Here is a 14,082-nt window from a genome sequence, read left to right as displayed (position 1 = left end):
GCTTAGCAAAAATATGGGCGCGGAGCCAATAGAAGTCGTTCAGCCAACTTGGGGGCTAGGGTCGGTGGCTTAATTCATGGCCTCTGGCAAGGATTCTGCAGCCAGCGTTGATGTGTCGACTTCCCGCAACAGCATGCATTCTAGGTCCTCCTGCCCACTCAGAATACGTGAAGCCGTTTTCACTGAGGCGCCAGCCTATTTTTATCCTCTAACTACCATGGAGCTATATAACAACCGTGGTCGTTCTGGGTTTATCAGGACGTGTTCCCAAACACATTTTAATTCACAGCAAAGTCCAGCATCCACCTACCTGGAAGGGGACTGTTATGATCAGATCTGATCGTACTTTAACTGCGTTTTCAATCAATAACTAGCTAGCTATAGCAGTCAGGATGCTGACCAACAAAGGACTGACGGATTCATATGGATTGACGGTGCTACACTCCCCCGAGAAGGCTGAGGATGTTGTCTTAGAGTAAGTCATCCTCCATTCTACCACTTTCCTTTTGTGCTGCACAGCTAACTGTCTGTTCAGTCTGGTGGCCGTCCATGGGCTCAATGGAGATGCATTTATGTCCTGGAAACACAAGGACACCGGAGTGATGTGGCTCAAAGATTTGCTGCCTGCAAGCCTACCAAATGCCCGAATTATGACGTTTGGTTATAATTCTAAGTTCAACAACTTCACCGCAGATCAGGACCTGAGATGTATTTGCGAGACTTTACTTGCTGATATTGTTGATTTAAGAGTCAATGTAAGTATGGTCTGATATCACTTACATCGTCCAGTAGTGGCTAACAAACCTGTTTGAGGTGCCATCAACTAGGCCGGTGGTATTCGTCTGTCACAGCCTAGGGGGTATTATTGTGAAAAAGGTATTAAATTTTTTATTTTTCTAGACTACTGCAACTCTGGTATTCTGTCTGCTAACCCAGCAAGTAATAGGCGCTTTCTATCAGAACTGTTGATGCTCGAACCAAAATCCAGGATTCGACATACGGCATCCTCTTCTTAGGTACGTGTATATTTTGAGACTTGGTTACATCTTTTTGAAAGAAGTAGCGCTGAAGTGAAATAGCTACTCCGAATGATGGAAGTGATCTTGCGACAACAGGCAGAGCAATCGCCAAATTCGCAACAATGATATCCCCTCTCAATCCAGCCCAAAATTTGCTGGATATACTTCGCGTCGATTCGAATACTCTTCTTGAAATTAGAGAAGATTTTCTCCAACGAGTGCCGAAGCTACACATTGTATCGTTTTATGAGATATATTCCACATCCATAGGGCTTTTCAACACGCATGTATGGTTGATATATCTTTGTCTTGATCATTCGCGGTACTAATGACGGCCGTAGATTATCAAAAGACGATCGGCTAGGCTTTTAGTTCCCGGAGAAGTCAACATCAATTTATATGCTGATCATAGAAATATATGCCGGTTTTCATCGGCTGATGACCGCAACTTTCGTCCGGTTGTTTCACGCCTGATTCAATTCTACGAGGATATCAAGGGACAAAAAAAGACACCAATATTATGCTCCCCCTTAAAGCCAAAGGGCACAATAACTCCCAGGATAGGGACAACAGAAAACCAGGAACCGATCTTTGAAGTACCGTTCGCCCGTTGCATTACTTTTCAGGGACGACAAGATCTGCTGAGCGAGATGGAATCATACTTTGGACAATCTAACTGCAATAAGCCGCGAATTTACGCAATATCTGGCTTAGGTATGCTCCCATACCTACAAGAGACCTTTGGATTAAATTACTAACGTTCAATAGGGGGTGCAGGGAAGAGCCAAACGGCTGTAGAATATGCATTTAGAAATCGTTCAAGGTACAAGTCTGGAGTCGCTTTTTTTAATGCTTCCTCACAGACGACGCTGGTTACAGATTTCCACCGAATTTATGACATGCTTCCACTTGGTAATGCTTCGGCCAAAGAACCCAACAAAGTGGACTATATCAAGCGATGGTTCTCCAGGCAAACAAATCGTCATTGGCTTTTAATATTTGATGGAATAGATAACTTGGGGTCTGTTAAAATCACAGACTACTTCCCAAATGCATCCTGGGGCCACATCATACTCACTAGCCGAGACCAGGCTACTCTTGGGGCCATTTGCCCTGCAGGACAGATAATCTCAGGGCTTGAAGAAAACGCAGCCATCCAAGTACTTTTTGGAAAAGCTGCCATTAATAACCCAACTGAAGATGATGGCAAAGAAGCTAGTATAATTGTCCGGCTACTAGGATACCTTCCCTTGGCTGTTGACCAGGCTGGTGCTTTTATCCGGAGACGCCAAAAATCGTTGAAGGATTATCACCGGCTTTTTAAGAATAAACATTACGAAGTCCTCAAAATAAGCCCGGGCATAGGAGACCACGAAAAGACGGTTGCAACGGTCTGGGAGCTTAACTTCCGCCAGCTAGAAAAAGACTCTCCGGCTGCCTCCCATCTGCTGCTGTTGTTTTCCTTTCTACAAGCCTCTAATATCCCGGAATCTATGCTGCGGAGCGGCTGTTTGACTAAGAAAATATGGGGTGAGGATGGCGAAGTCGTAGATCTTCGTCCGGAAGACGCAGGCCTCGATCCTGAGCTTATCGACCTTATTACCGACGAGATGAAGTTTGACGAAGCAATTGAGAATCTGCTGGCCTTTTCTCTCATACAACTAACTATGAGTAGCCGAGGAGGAAGAGCTATCTCGGTCCATCCTTTGGTTCAGCACTGCGCTACTCACCGGGTGTCCCTCGATGTACAGCAAAAATGGCGGACGCAGGCGATTCTGCTAGTTGCTCAAGCATTCCCTTATGGGGAGTATATCACTGAGTTGTAAGTTGTCACATTCTGAACCACATTCCCTGTAGCAAAATGCTAACCATCCGCTGATGATAGTTCCGGAGACACTGGACGGGAAATACTTGAACACGTTCACAACGTCCTTCAAGAGTTTGACAACGTTGAGCCCAAGTCGGAATTATACCCAATACTCAAGAATTCATTTTGCACGTTGCTACTCTCCGCTTCAAAATATAACTCTGCTTTATGGAGACGCGAAAGCCTGGGTAAAGTCAGGGATCTTCTACATGGCAGCGAAGAACACTACTTACAGACGTGGGTTGCCCATCGAGAGAGCAAAATACTGCGCTTTGAGGGCGACCTGGCGGGCTCTAGTGCAGCACTGGAGCAGCAAGTCAATAATCTGAAAACACAAAACTTCCAAGTGGCCTCTAACCCACGGTGGAATGCCCATCTAGGACGAATCATCTCCTCCTATGCTGAAAATTCGATCCTTCAAAATGGATGCGTGCATGCACAAGAAGCACTTGAAGCTTGGAATCCTCTGAACCCGAAAAATCCTTCATCAATGGAAATCGCCGTCCTAAAAAGCCGTAATATAAACCTGGGGAGGATTCTCAAAAACCAAGGGAATTTTGAGGGGGCACTGCCATATTTCGAAGAAATGTTTCTGGATGTTACTGATCGGCATTGCAACGAAAGCGAAGGTTGGCACATGGCCTTATTTGCCAATCTGTCAGACTTGTACTGCGAATTGGGGCATCCGGAGAAGGCAGAAGCTGTCTTGAAGAAACAACTTGAGATAATCTACATGCGCGGGTGGGAGAGTATCAGTGGGGGAGTAAGGATACAGCTGGCTATGGCGGAAAGCTTCATCCGGCGTGGCTTGTTTCAAAAGGCTGAAGGATGTCTGTTGAAGCTGGTATCACTTTGCAAACCTTCTGAAAAGATGACTGTCAGCGCCAGAACCAACAGCTTTCTCGTATGGACAGGGCTTGCGAGAGTATCCCATCTTCAATGCCGTTGGAGCGATGCCATTGACCGTTGGCACCGTGCATTGGAACTTGTTGAAAGTGCTGGGTGGGTAAAAAGTTTCAATCATGGGCTTATTCTACACTCGATAGCCCAAATACAGTTCCGCATGAAGAAAATCGACGAAAGTGAAAAGACGCTCCGCCGTGCAAAAGCAAGTCTTGCTGCCGATGATAGAAAATACTGGATTGTTGGCCTTGGGTCTTACTGGTATGATTATGTTGTCTGTCCGCTGGGAAAGGACGGCCCTGATCCTATCATCCATGGTACACCTGGAGAACTTGAGGTCATTGCTTCGAAATCTGAGGTGGAGGAAGATACCCTCTATGAAGAGCATATGGATGAAAAAGTGTCCCATGAAGTTAAAAAGAAAATGGATGTCGAAAAGGGGTGTGTGGAAAAGGAGATCCATGCTGTGAAACTGTGCAGTAAGCAGGGTGACGTGCAAGAAAATCCAAAGGGCCTAACTCGGTCTTTCAGTAAGAGACTATGGAATGCTTATAGAGGAAAATGAATAACGTCGGCACTTTTGTTATGGGCATCAAGGAAATACATACGGAGAAGTGGTTGGTATATATAATTTTTAGATTTATAATATTAGGTAGCCGAAAATATTAATGTCGGACTATTTCATTCATTATTCTGCCGTATGTTGATGATCTTGCTTTTTTGTATATTCTTCTTGCTATTTTTCGTCTGGTAAAAAGTACCGGATACTTATTATTTATATAGATGACTGCCGTTTGAGGGTGTCATGCAAGATATCTTGCAGTACACGGTTGGCCCACTGCAGGTCCACCGCTTCCCGCTCCCATTTAGCTATATACTGTACCGTAGTTCTAATGCCGGCCTCCCAATCGACCGAGGGAGCGTAGAAGCGACCTCTAGCGGCTGCTAGGAGCAAAATAGCGCATGTCAGGGCACGTCTGACTACAGACCAAGTGGCGCCGTGACGGTGGTTGTAGGAGCATGCAACGATGAGGTTGGAGCACGACTGTAGGCTTCTCTGGGCAATGGGCACTGCCTGCGGGTAGTAAGGGTCGTCGGGGGTGTGGTGCAAGACGTAATGAAGGAATGGGCGTTGCGTCCATTCGAGGCATGTGAAATAGCGGCCCTTGAGTAGGAGAGCGAATTCGCTGTCTGGGGTTTCGAGGTCGTCGAACTGTAGCGGAAGGGGAATATGTTGGCGCCTGTCTACGTTAGACAATGCAGGAAGACGACAGTGAAAGCGACAAGGGTATTTACCACAGATCAAGCTGGTCTGAAAAGGAGGTGAACTGGGAGAGGAGGAGGGCGAAGTTGTGCGTGGACCACCAGGACTCTTGCCGGCAGTAAAAGGCCTCGAGGACGCTGTTCATGATGCGCCGCAGCGAGATCTCGGCCAGGTAGTAGAACCAGCTGCTCTCTTCTGCGGGCCCAGATGCACCGGTAGGGGGAGGCATGGATAGGCCAGAGAAGGAGCCGGGATATTTGAACTCGATGATGCTGCCACGGGGCAGACGCAGCTCTGCCCGAAGCTCACTATGAGTTGTTAGTATGATAGTAATTGAAAAAAAAAAAGGAGTAGAGAGTGTACCACTCGGTTTTGACGCAGAACCAGTAGAGACGCTGCTCTGTGTAGCTGGTCGTGTTCTGCTCTACGGTCGGACGAGGAGGGAAGTTGGCCTTCCGCCAGAGATAGGCCTGGTATTGAGCGCAGGCGTGCTGGAAAAGGGGCCAGGCGCGCAGGGGCTGGAAGATGGACTTCTCGTAGATGCCCGCATAACAATAGCACTTGACGGCGAGGACTGAAGGGTCCAGCGTACCTAGTCGCTTCCTGGCTGCAGCGTAATAGGCGTCCGAGACGGTGCGGGAGGACGGCACTGGGGAGGACGCTGACACTGATGCCCTCTTGCTGTAGGGGACATGGTTGGCATGAGGCAGCGAGCCGAGAGCGCACGCCAGCAACTAGTAACTATCATTAGCTGCTATAACTAGCTGTAGAGGGTATCAATTGGCAATGGATCCTTACTACGAGACATGTCCGGCCGTCCCAGCCAAAGCCATGCTCTGATATGCGGCGGGCGTCTGCCAGTAGCTCAACGGGGTCGAGGACGGGATTCCGCTGGTAAAAGGAGTCGAGGAAGCGCTGGCACAGAGGCACCGCATCCACCTCGTCTATCCCTCTCCCTATGCCTATGCCTATCCCTATGCCTGTGCCTATGCCGTCTGAGTCGAAGCCAGCGTCGGACTGTAGTAGAAACGAGCTCACAGCTTGCACCGCGGGAAGACCGCTGAAGCAGCTCCACGACAGCGACGACTCGCATGCAATCAAAGCCGCCGCCGCCTCTGGAATCTCCAGCTGCCCGAAGCCATCGGCCGTGAAGTCGCTTCTATCCACACCCGCCTCTATATGTACCGACGCTGACGCTGGTTTGATGTTGTGGTGAGAAGGGGAGGCCTGGGGAAGCGCCTCGAGCAGCGCGACGGCGTGGTTGATGCGCTCCAGCAGATCACTATGCGACGGCTCTACCGTCCTGGAAGCAACTCTGTCAGTAAGAAAGAAGATATAAGATATAGAGATAGCTAGCTCAACTCACGGAGAGGTTTCTGTGTAGGCGCAGGCGACGCCGTTGGCCGCGCAGAAGCTGCAGGGCCGGCGGTTGTCGCACTTTGTCTTGCGCGCGCGACACGCAAGGCAGGCCGTTGTCGCTCTCTTGCGCTTCTTCCTCTGCTCGTCTCTGCCTCTCTCGTCTCTCTCGCTCATCACTCGCTTTCTCTTCTGCTCTGCTCCCTGATATCCGATGATTAGCTGTGGCTCAAGAGTCCGGGGTATGGGGTTGGCCGGGGAGGTCGGGGAGAAGGCGGGAGACTTTGGCTTGCGAGCGACGGCTTGAGATACGAACGACCACCAGCTACCGTTGGAGATGCATGCGATGGAGATATATAAAGATGGCTACAGATGCCTTGAGTAGAGATACCAGATACCAGATACCAGATACCAGAAGAGAGTCATTCTATACCTAGTTGAGTAAGATGGCTGCTATTGGAGACCACTTTGCGGCCGTCAGGGGCGCCTTCAACCGCCGGCTTCTCCTGTCCTGCGCCCTCATCGCCTTCTCGCAGGTCAACTTCGGCTTCGACCAGGTCGCCTTCTCGACGACGCAGGCGATGGACGCCTTCGAGCGCAGGTTTGGCGTGCAGAACCAGAAGACGAAGAAGTTCGCCCTGGCGCCGGCCTACCTGTCCATGCTCAACGCCCTCCCCTATCTCGGCTTCCTCTGCGGTACGCTCTACACCCCCTATATCTTTATACCATATCTTTGTCACTCACTAATAGAGGGTATAGGCCTGTTTGTTGGCAGCTCCGTCAGCGCTCGATGGGGCCGCCGCATGGTTATGTTTACCATGAGCATTCATGCCATGATCATGGTGCCTATCACGGTCACTTCGAGCAGCAGGGAGCAGATGCTGGCTGCCAGGGTGCTCAACTGTACGTCTTTCTGTCTGTTTAGTTGGCTGTGTGGACGGCCTAGCTGATAAATATCTTTATAGACATCTATCTCGGCATGGAGCTGGCTGTCGTGCCTGTCTTCCAGGCAGAGATTGTGCCGGCCCAGGTGCGAGGCGCCGTCGTGGCTACCTACCAGCTGTGTATCTATGTATGTAGCAATCCCGCATCGAAGAGGATCAAATGTGGCCAAAGATGCTAACGCTGTTCAGGTCGGTGGGCTTATTATGAGCTTGATATGCCGGGCTACTATCCGTCTAGACGGAAACGCACAGTGGCAGATCCCCCTGGCGCTCTTTGGATTCGTCCCCCTGGTCGTCTCCCTACTCATCTGGTTCATTCCCGAAGTGAGTCTAATATTCTTCAGACATATTATCCCGTCATGTCATACTAATATAATGGTGTAGTCACCAAGATGGCTGCTGGTCAAGGGCCGGCATGAAGACTCGCTCAAAGCACTGCGGACGCTGCGTGACGGCCGGTTCACGGAAGACCAGATCATGGCCGAGTACACCGGCCTCAGAACGAGGCTGGGCCTCGAGTCGACGCAGCAGAAAGGTAGCTATGCCGACTGTTTCAGGGGAACAGACCTGCGCCGAACAATCATTGCCATCGGCGTCAACGTCTTCCTGCAGGCCACGGGTCAGGTCTTCACGGCTCGCTACAGCGCCGTCTACATCAAGTCCCTCGGAACCGTCGACCCTTTTACCATCACCATCGTCAACCAGCTCGTCAACCTGCTGGGTGTTACCATCTCCATGCTCCTCGTCGACCACCTCGGCAGGCGGTAAAGTCACCCCTTGTTCCATATCTACTTCTCAGGTGCATAACTAAATGTGTTGTAGACCCCTTCTATACGCCAGCAGCATCCTTCAGACCATTGCTTGGTTCGCCATGGCTGGCTTAGGTACTCCTCGAGTTCTAACGCAGGGCATGCGGTCTGCCATCGTTGCTCTCATCGCTTTCTTCAACATCTCCTTCTGCATCGGCTGGGCGCCGCTCTCCCACACTATCGCTGCCGAAGTGCCGTCCTCCCGTCTCAGAGACATGACCTTCCGCACCGCCAACGCCGTCAACCTCATCATGCAGTAAGCCTTCCCCTCTAAAGCTAATGTCCTTCAATGGCAAGTAGTGGCTTGAAGTTAACGATCCAGGCTCGTCATCACACTGGTCATACCCTACCTCATTGACGACAGGTATGCCGGCCTCGGGACCAAGATCGGATACCTCTTCGCTCCCCTCTCCATCCTCTCCCTCATCTTCGCCTACTTCTACGTCCCCGAAACGACGGGTAAGGCCCTAGAGGAACTCGACGCCCTCTTCGCCGACCGCGTTCCCACCCGGCAGTTTCGAACAGCTGCAGTTGGTAACCAGGCTAAGGACGCCGAGGTGGAGGCTGCCACCAAGAAGAAGACTGCAGTGGCTGATCTCGTTAGTTAATGCCTAGAGCTTCTTGTTTAACCCCAGAGAATACGTACATATTAAGTTTTTAGAGCCCCATAACTCTATTTATTCTTATTTTTTTTTTCCTTTTTTTCTATTCAGATCGGGGAGATACCCCTTGGTCCCCCGACATCTGCATCATCATCATATACCTAGGTAATAAGTTAACTGAGAGAAGACAACTGTAGAACTAGTTATAGATCGTGCAAGTCGGTATAAAATTCGTGTATGAGCCTGCAAGGAGGCTGCCCCTGCCAAGTGCTTCGGGGTTGGAAACGTTTCGGGGGCGTCGGGGAGCAGACAAATAGTTATGTTCCGGATCCTCCAAAGATATAACCGCGGTAGCTAACGGGTATATCGGATATCAAGTATCGGATATAGAACTAGATATATAACATTGCGATACTCAATGATACTCTTCACCTTCACCTACAGACTACCAACACCATGACACGGCCGAATTTTCTTATCATTGTTGCAGATGATCTGGGCTTCTCAGACGCAGGCTGCTTCGGCGGCGAGATCAGCACGCCCAACATCGACAGCATTGCGCGCGGAGGGCTGCGATTCACAGACTTCCATGCAGCTGCAGCATGCTCACCGACAAGGTCCATGCTCCTGACCGGAACTGACAACCGTAGGCAGAAGTTCCCCTGGGCCCAGTTCCATTATAAAAAAGGGTTTACTTTACTGACTTGACGATGCAGACATCGCGGGGATTGGGACAATGTTCGAGAAGCTGCGAGAGTTTCAACGCGGGAAGCCTGGCTACGAGGGGTATCTCAATGACAGGGTCGTTGCACTGTCAGAGCTACTCCAGGATGCTGGGTACCATACCATGATGTCAGGGAAATGGCATCTGGGCCTAGAGCGAGACCGTTGGCCGTGCACAAGAGGGTTTGATAGGTCATATTCCTTGCTGCCGGTAGGTAAACTCTGCCTGGCCCTCTGCCGCCATGCAGGGGATCGCTTGACTTTGAACGTGTGGTTAACTGGTCAACATAGGGTGCTGCCAACCACTACGGCTGGGAGCCGCAGTTGCAGACAAAAGGCGAGAACCTGCCTCGCATCATAAAGCAAAACCGAGTCTTCTATGTAGAAGACGACCGGCCAATAGAGCCCCAGGATCTGGGTGCGGACTTTTACTCCACGACTGCGTTCACCGATAAGTTGCTCGAGTATATGGGCGACCGCCAGAAGGGTCTGAATAATGCAAAGACTAAGGAGCAGCCCTTTTTCGCATACCTCGCCTACTCGGCCCCCCACTGGCCACTTCAGGCGTCCGACGAGGACATCGCCAGCTACAAAGGACAGTACGACGATGGACCCGAGGCCCTCCGTCAGCAGCGCCTGCAGAGCCTCGAGAAGCTCGGCATGATCCCTCTGGGTATAATGCCACATGATGTGCTCAAGTTTAGCGACCGCACCATGTCCAAATTTTGGGGTGAGCTGAGTGAGGAAGAGAAGAGATACTCGTCCCGCTGTATGGAGGTCTACGCTGCCATGTTGCAGGCCATGGATAGGCAGATTGGGCGTGTGCTGGACCATCTACGGGAATCAGGCGAGCTGGAGAACACGTTTATCCTCTTTATGTCTGATAACGGGGCCGAAGGCTCCCTCCTCGAGGCACTTCCTATTATCGAGGAGGATGTCTTTGACCACATTGCGCGGTACTATGATAACTCCCTTGAGAACCTAGGCAGACGTAACTCGTACGCATGGTACGGTCCCCACTGGGCCTCTGCCGCTACAGCACCCGCACGCCTATACAAGATGTTCACAAGTGAAGGTGGTATCCGGGTACCGTTTATCTGTAGCTATCCTCCTCTGATGGCACAAAGGGCTGGCACCATTGACCATTCCTTCTGCACCGTTATGGATATCGCCCCTACCATCCTCGAGCTTGCAGGAATCGCACACCCTTCGCCAACATACCAGGGACGCGACATCATGCCCATCCGCGGCGCTTCCTGGGTGTCCTACCTCTCCGGCACACAGCCTCAAGTCCACGCTGAGGACCATGTTACTGGCTGGGAGCTGTTTGGCCGGCAGGCAGTGCGCAAGGGGGACTGGAAGGCACTCATGATACCAGAACCGCATGGGCCAGGCGTCTGGCAGCTGTACAGACTGAGCGAGGACCCGGGTGAGACACGAGACCTGAAGGAGCAGAACCCTGAAAAGCTGCAGGAGCTGCTGCAGGCATGGGACCAGTACGTGGTCGAGGTTGGTATCGTGGGAGAAGCGATGCAGTATGGCGTGCTGGATGCGGATGCCAGTGAAACCAGTAGGAAAGAGAAATCATAGCCACTCCAGATATATATTGTTATATATATGAGAGACTGCTATTCAGTTGTATATATATAGACATATTTATCCTGTAGATACTTAATATTGACACATCTCGCTCTCCCTGGCCGAAGATGAAGCCTTACTTTGCTCTCTTGCTGTGTTGATGGATATCAAACGAGCAAATGACCCCGATAAAAGTGGCTGGCATCACTTGTGTATCCCTGACTAAGCTGTCTGCTGACTAAGTCAGTCCTGCACGTCACGCTTAACTTTCATGCAAGCCAAAGAACAAGACGAAGAAGACGAAGACGAAGACGAGACGAGACGAGACGATCAATTATTGATCGAAGCTGCAGAAGCTCTCGCTGTTACTTCGCCATCACAGCCTATTCTTACCAGACAGCATGGCGACAGCTGTTTCCTAGTTTCCTCTTTTCTTCACTGTTCTGTTTAAACGTTTTTCTCTTGTTGGCTCATTAGACGGCTCGTTATCTTCCGATAACCAGTTACGGCTGCAGGGCCTCAGGACTCGCCGGGAGTACAAGGGTCTCCCTCTTCACCAACACAACCACCGTGTCACCATAGGAGGGGATAGTTATACACACGAACATTATATTCATCGTCGAGTGCAGCTCTTATCATGGCATTTCGTCTCCCTGACCAGACGCCGCAGAGACTACGCCCGTACCCCGGCTCTGGTCGTGCTTCGACGTCACCGCCAAATCTACCCCAGCCACACGCCAGAGCAGACGAGGAGGACTCGCAGGAATGGGTGCTCTTCTCACCCGTAGAGGCACGGTCTACGGCTACCCACAGCCATACTGCTTCGACTGAACGGACGCCTCGCTTGAGTGATTTTGAGTCCTTGGAGACCGCTGCCCAGTCGTCGGGTCCGCTTGATAGCGAGCGACATGACGGGGATATAGTAGATCAGGACGGGCAGGCTCAGGATGGAGGCCTGCCGGAGGATGATGTCACGGAGCTGGATAGTCTAGATGACGGACTCCAGGCGTTTCGAGACCCACAGCTAGACCAGAGCGGAGGTCCGGCGATGCTACCTACCCATGATGGGCTGGGGACGTTTTCACCCTCTGGGGCAAACGTGCAGGAGCAGTTGTGGCAGCATGAGCAGTTCAATCCCAGGAGGATTGGCGAAGCAAGACAGAGACGTACCTCAAGCATGCAGAGGCATCTGGATTCTGCCAATGATTCTCACCCCATGGGTATTGGGATGGATCGGGAGAGGTGGCAGAGGATCGAGCAGTGGCGCATGGAACAGAGTAAAGTGCTGCTACAGGAGATTGAAAAGGAGACCAGACGACGCAGGCAGAGGAAGCAAAGGGCGCAGAGCAAGGGTTCTGATGCAACAACACACCCACTTCGATCTATAGCATCGGATGATACCAATACTACCTCAAAGACCGATGCATCACTTACCGCTAGTCAGGCAGCTGATGCAACAACTCCTAATGATGCAACTGACTCAGATGAATCGTTCTGGCAACGAATTACTCGCAGAGTGATCAATGGTCTCATTGGAATCGACGACTCTCTTCTTGCTGTAATTTTCGGTGAAGCACTAATTTCTGACTTGACTGATGATGATATCAACAGCGGCACTTCGCCTCAAAACCATCCGGATAGCTCGCTCACTGGAAACAGATACCGACGCAGCACATCTTTGACAAGGGATGGCTCTATTGTTATGGATGAATCTATTACTAACGATATGAATATGAACTCGTCCACAAGAAACGACTGGTGGGAGGAACGTCTGCTTGAACGGATTGCTCGAGAACTTGGTATTCTCGTCAATCAAATCTATGAACATCCCGGGGCATTCACTGCATATATGCGAACCAACGTTGATCCATCCACTGAATATGCTGGCATGCCCATATCACAGCCTACAGCAACTCCAACGGTGTCAGCCGTTACCTCGCGGCGTGAATCACACAGCAGCCATGACAACACTACTTCCATACTATCCCCTACTTTCCTCCCAACATTACAAGACGCAGCTACATCCAGACACGCAGCTCACTGGGGCATCGAAGAAGATGCACCTACCCATGGAGGCACTGGAACCGGCCATGACCTCTCAGAATCTGAACGCCGCGAACGTGACCGTGAGTACTGGGAACGAGAACTGAACATCAAAATGGTGTTCCGATACCTTCGTAATCGTTTCGTTACAACAGCGACTGGAGACGCCAGTGGAACCAACAACAGCACCAGCACTAGCACCGCCGAGCTTACCCCTGCACAGCATAGAACCCAACGACAACGCCAACATGACCCCATCCGTGCAGCGATTATCCGCCAGCATCACCCGCTAGTTGCTCGTGCAGAAGCAAACTCGCGTTTCCGCCAACAGCCAGCACGTATCTATCGTCATCACCACCACCATGTACGTGGTACCGCCAGTCCGAGCTGTGCAAGCCAGAGCCAAAGTACTCGCAAGTCCGTGTCAACTAAACGAACCGGCTCTAGCAGGCATTACTGGGACATTGGCGGGAGTGCTGGCAGCAGCAGTGCTCCGTTAGCTGTAGGCGGCGGCATGGGTAGCTGGGGAGACATCTAGGCTGGCCGTGGTGTGTGCCTCGCACTTGTTTGTTCATTTTGTTAATTGAATTGACCTGCATTGAATTGCATAACTACCTACGTGAAGCTTTGAGTGCCTACGAGGATGTCGGCGTTTTTTTCAGTGTGATGTGTGCCCTGGAGGGATGATGGCCTTGATTATTTTTTTTTTTTTACTTGACTGGAGCAGCTGGCCTAGATGGGAGTCTCTCCTTTACTCGTGTTGTTCTTATTCTTATTCTCCTTTCCATCCTTAGCATGAAACTACTAACAAATCAGAGCTTTAGTTCTGCAGCATTTGGTGGCTTCTCTGCTCATTTTACTCACATATCTTGCATTTATGAGTGTGAACTAATATTGCATCATCTATCTAGTAATAATGGATATGGACGATATAATCAAGTTTGATTATTCAAGTTTCCAGGCATAGCCAAATA

At 50.7% G+C, this 14,082-nt stretch overlaps 5 protein-coding genes across 5 annotated transcripts; 4 read left to right on the top strand and 1 right to left on the bottom strand.

Moving 5' to 3' along the window:
* Positions 1–392: 392 nt before the first annotated feature.
* MGYG_02040 (LipA and NB-ARC domain-containing protein) lies at positions 393–4,354 on the top strand (the record flags this gene model as incomplete). Its single annotated transcript, XM_003174463.1, has 8 exons — positions 393–475; positions 536–764; positions 814–876; positions 947–1,016; positions 1,080–1,306; positions 1,361–1,733; positions 1,788–2,841; positions 2,905–4,354. 8 exons carry the CDS (start codon positions 393–395, stop codon positions 4,352–4,354), a joined length of 3,549 nt encoding a protein of 1,182 aa, XP_003174511.1.
* Positions 4,355–4,564: 210 nt separating this feature from the next.
* Positions 4,565–6,586, bottom strand: MGYG_02039 (C6 zinc finger domain-containing protein; the record flags this gene model as incomplete). The annotated part of the gene is made up of 5 exons (XM_003174462.1): positions 4,565–5,030; positions 5,086–5,361; positions 5,417–5,787; positions 5,852–6,356; positions 6,420–6,586. The coding sequence occupies 5 exons, from the start codon at positions 6,584–6,586 to the stop codon at positions 4,565–4,567; spliced, it is 1,785 nt and encodes a 594-aa protein (XP_003174510.1).
* A 269-nt stretch (positions 6,587–6,855) lies between these two features.
* Positions 6,856–8,770, top strand: MGYG_02038 (hypothetical protein; the record flags this gene model as incomplete). Its single annotated transcript, XM_003174461.1, has 7 exons — positions 6,856–7,105; positions 7,169–7,312; positions 7,375–7,481; positions 7,543–7,677; positions 7,738–8,117; positions 8,176–8,418; positions 8,485–8,770. The coding sequence occupies 7 exons, from the start codon at positions 6,856–6,858 to the stop codon at positions 8,768–8,770; spliced, it is 1,545 nt and encodes a 514-aa protein (XP_003174509.1).
* A 450-nt stretch (positions 8,771–9,220) lies between these two features.
* On the top strand, positions 9,221–11,077 carry MGYG_02037 (arylsulfatase; the record flags this gene model as incomplete). Its single annotated transcript, XM_003174460.1, has 3 exons — positions 9,221–9,410; positions 9,481–9,698; positions 9,779–11,077. 3 exons carry the CDS (start codon positions 9,221–9,223, stop codon positions 11,075–11,077), a joined length of 1,707 nt encoding a protein of 568 aa, XP_003174508.1.
* A 625-nt stretch (positions 11,078–11,702) lies between these two features.
* MGYG_02036 (hypothetical protein) lies at positions 11,703–13,646 on the top strand (the record flags this gene model as incomplete). The annotated part of the gene is made up of 1 exon (XM_003174459.1): positions 11,703–13,646. One exon carries the CDS (start codon positions 11,703–11,705, stop codon positions 13,644–13,646), a length of 1,944 nt encoding a protein of 647 aa, XP_003174507.1.
* Between the last annotated feature and the right edge of the window lie 436 nt (positions 13,647–14,082).

This window comes from Nannizzia gypsea, genomic scaffold, assembly GCF_000150975.2.
Source record: "Nannizzia gypsea CBS 118893 supercont1.2 genomic scaffold, whole genome shotgun sequence".
Taxonomy (NCBI): Eukaryota; Fungi; Ascomycota; class Eurotiomycetes; order Onygenales; family Arthrodermataceae; genus Nannizzia; species Nannizzia gypsea.
The sequence above is the reverse complement of the archived record's forward strand: the minus strand, read 5'-3'. Positions and strand labels throughout refer to the sequence as shown.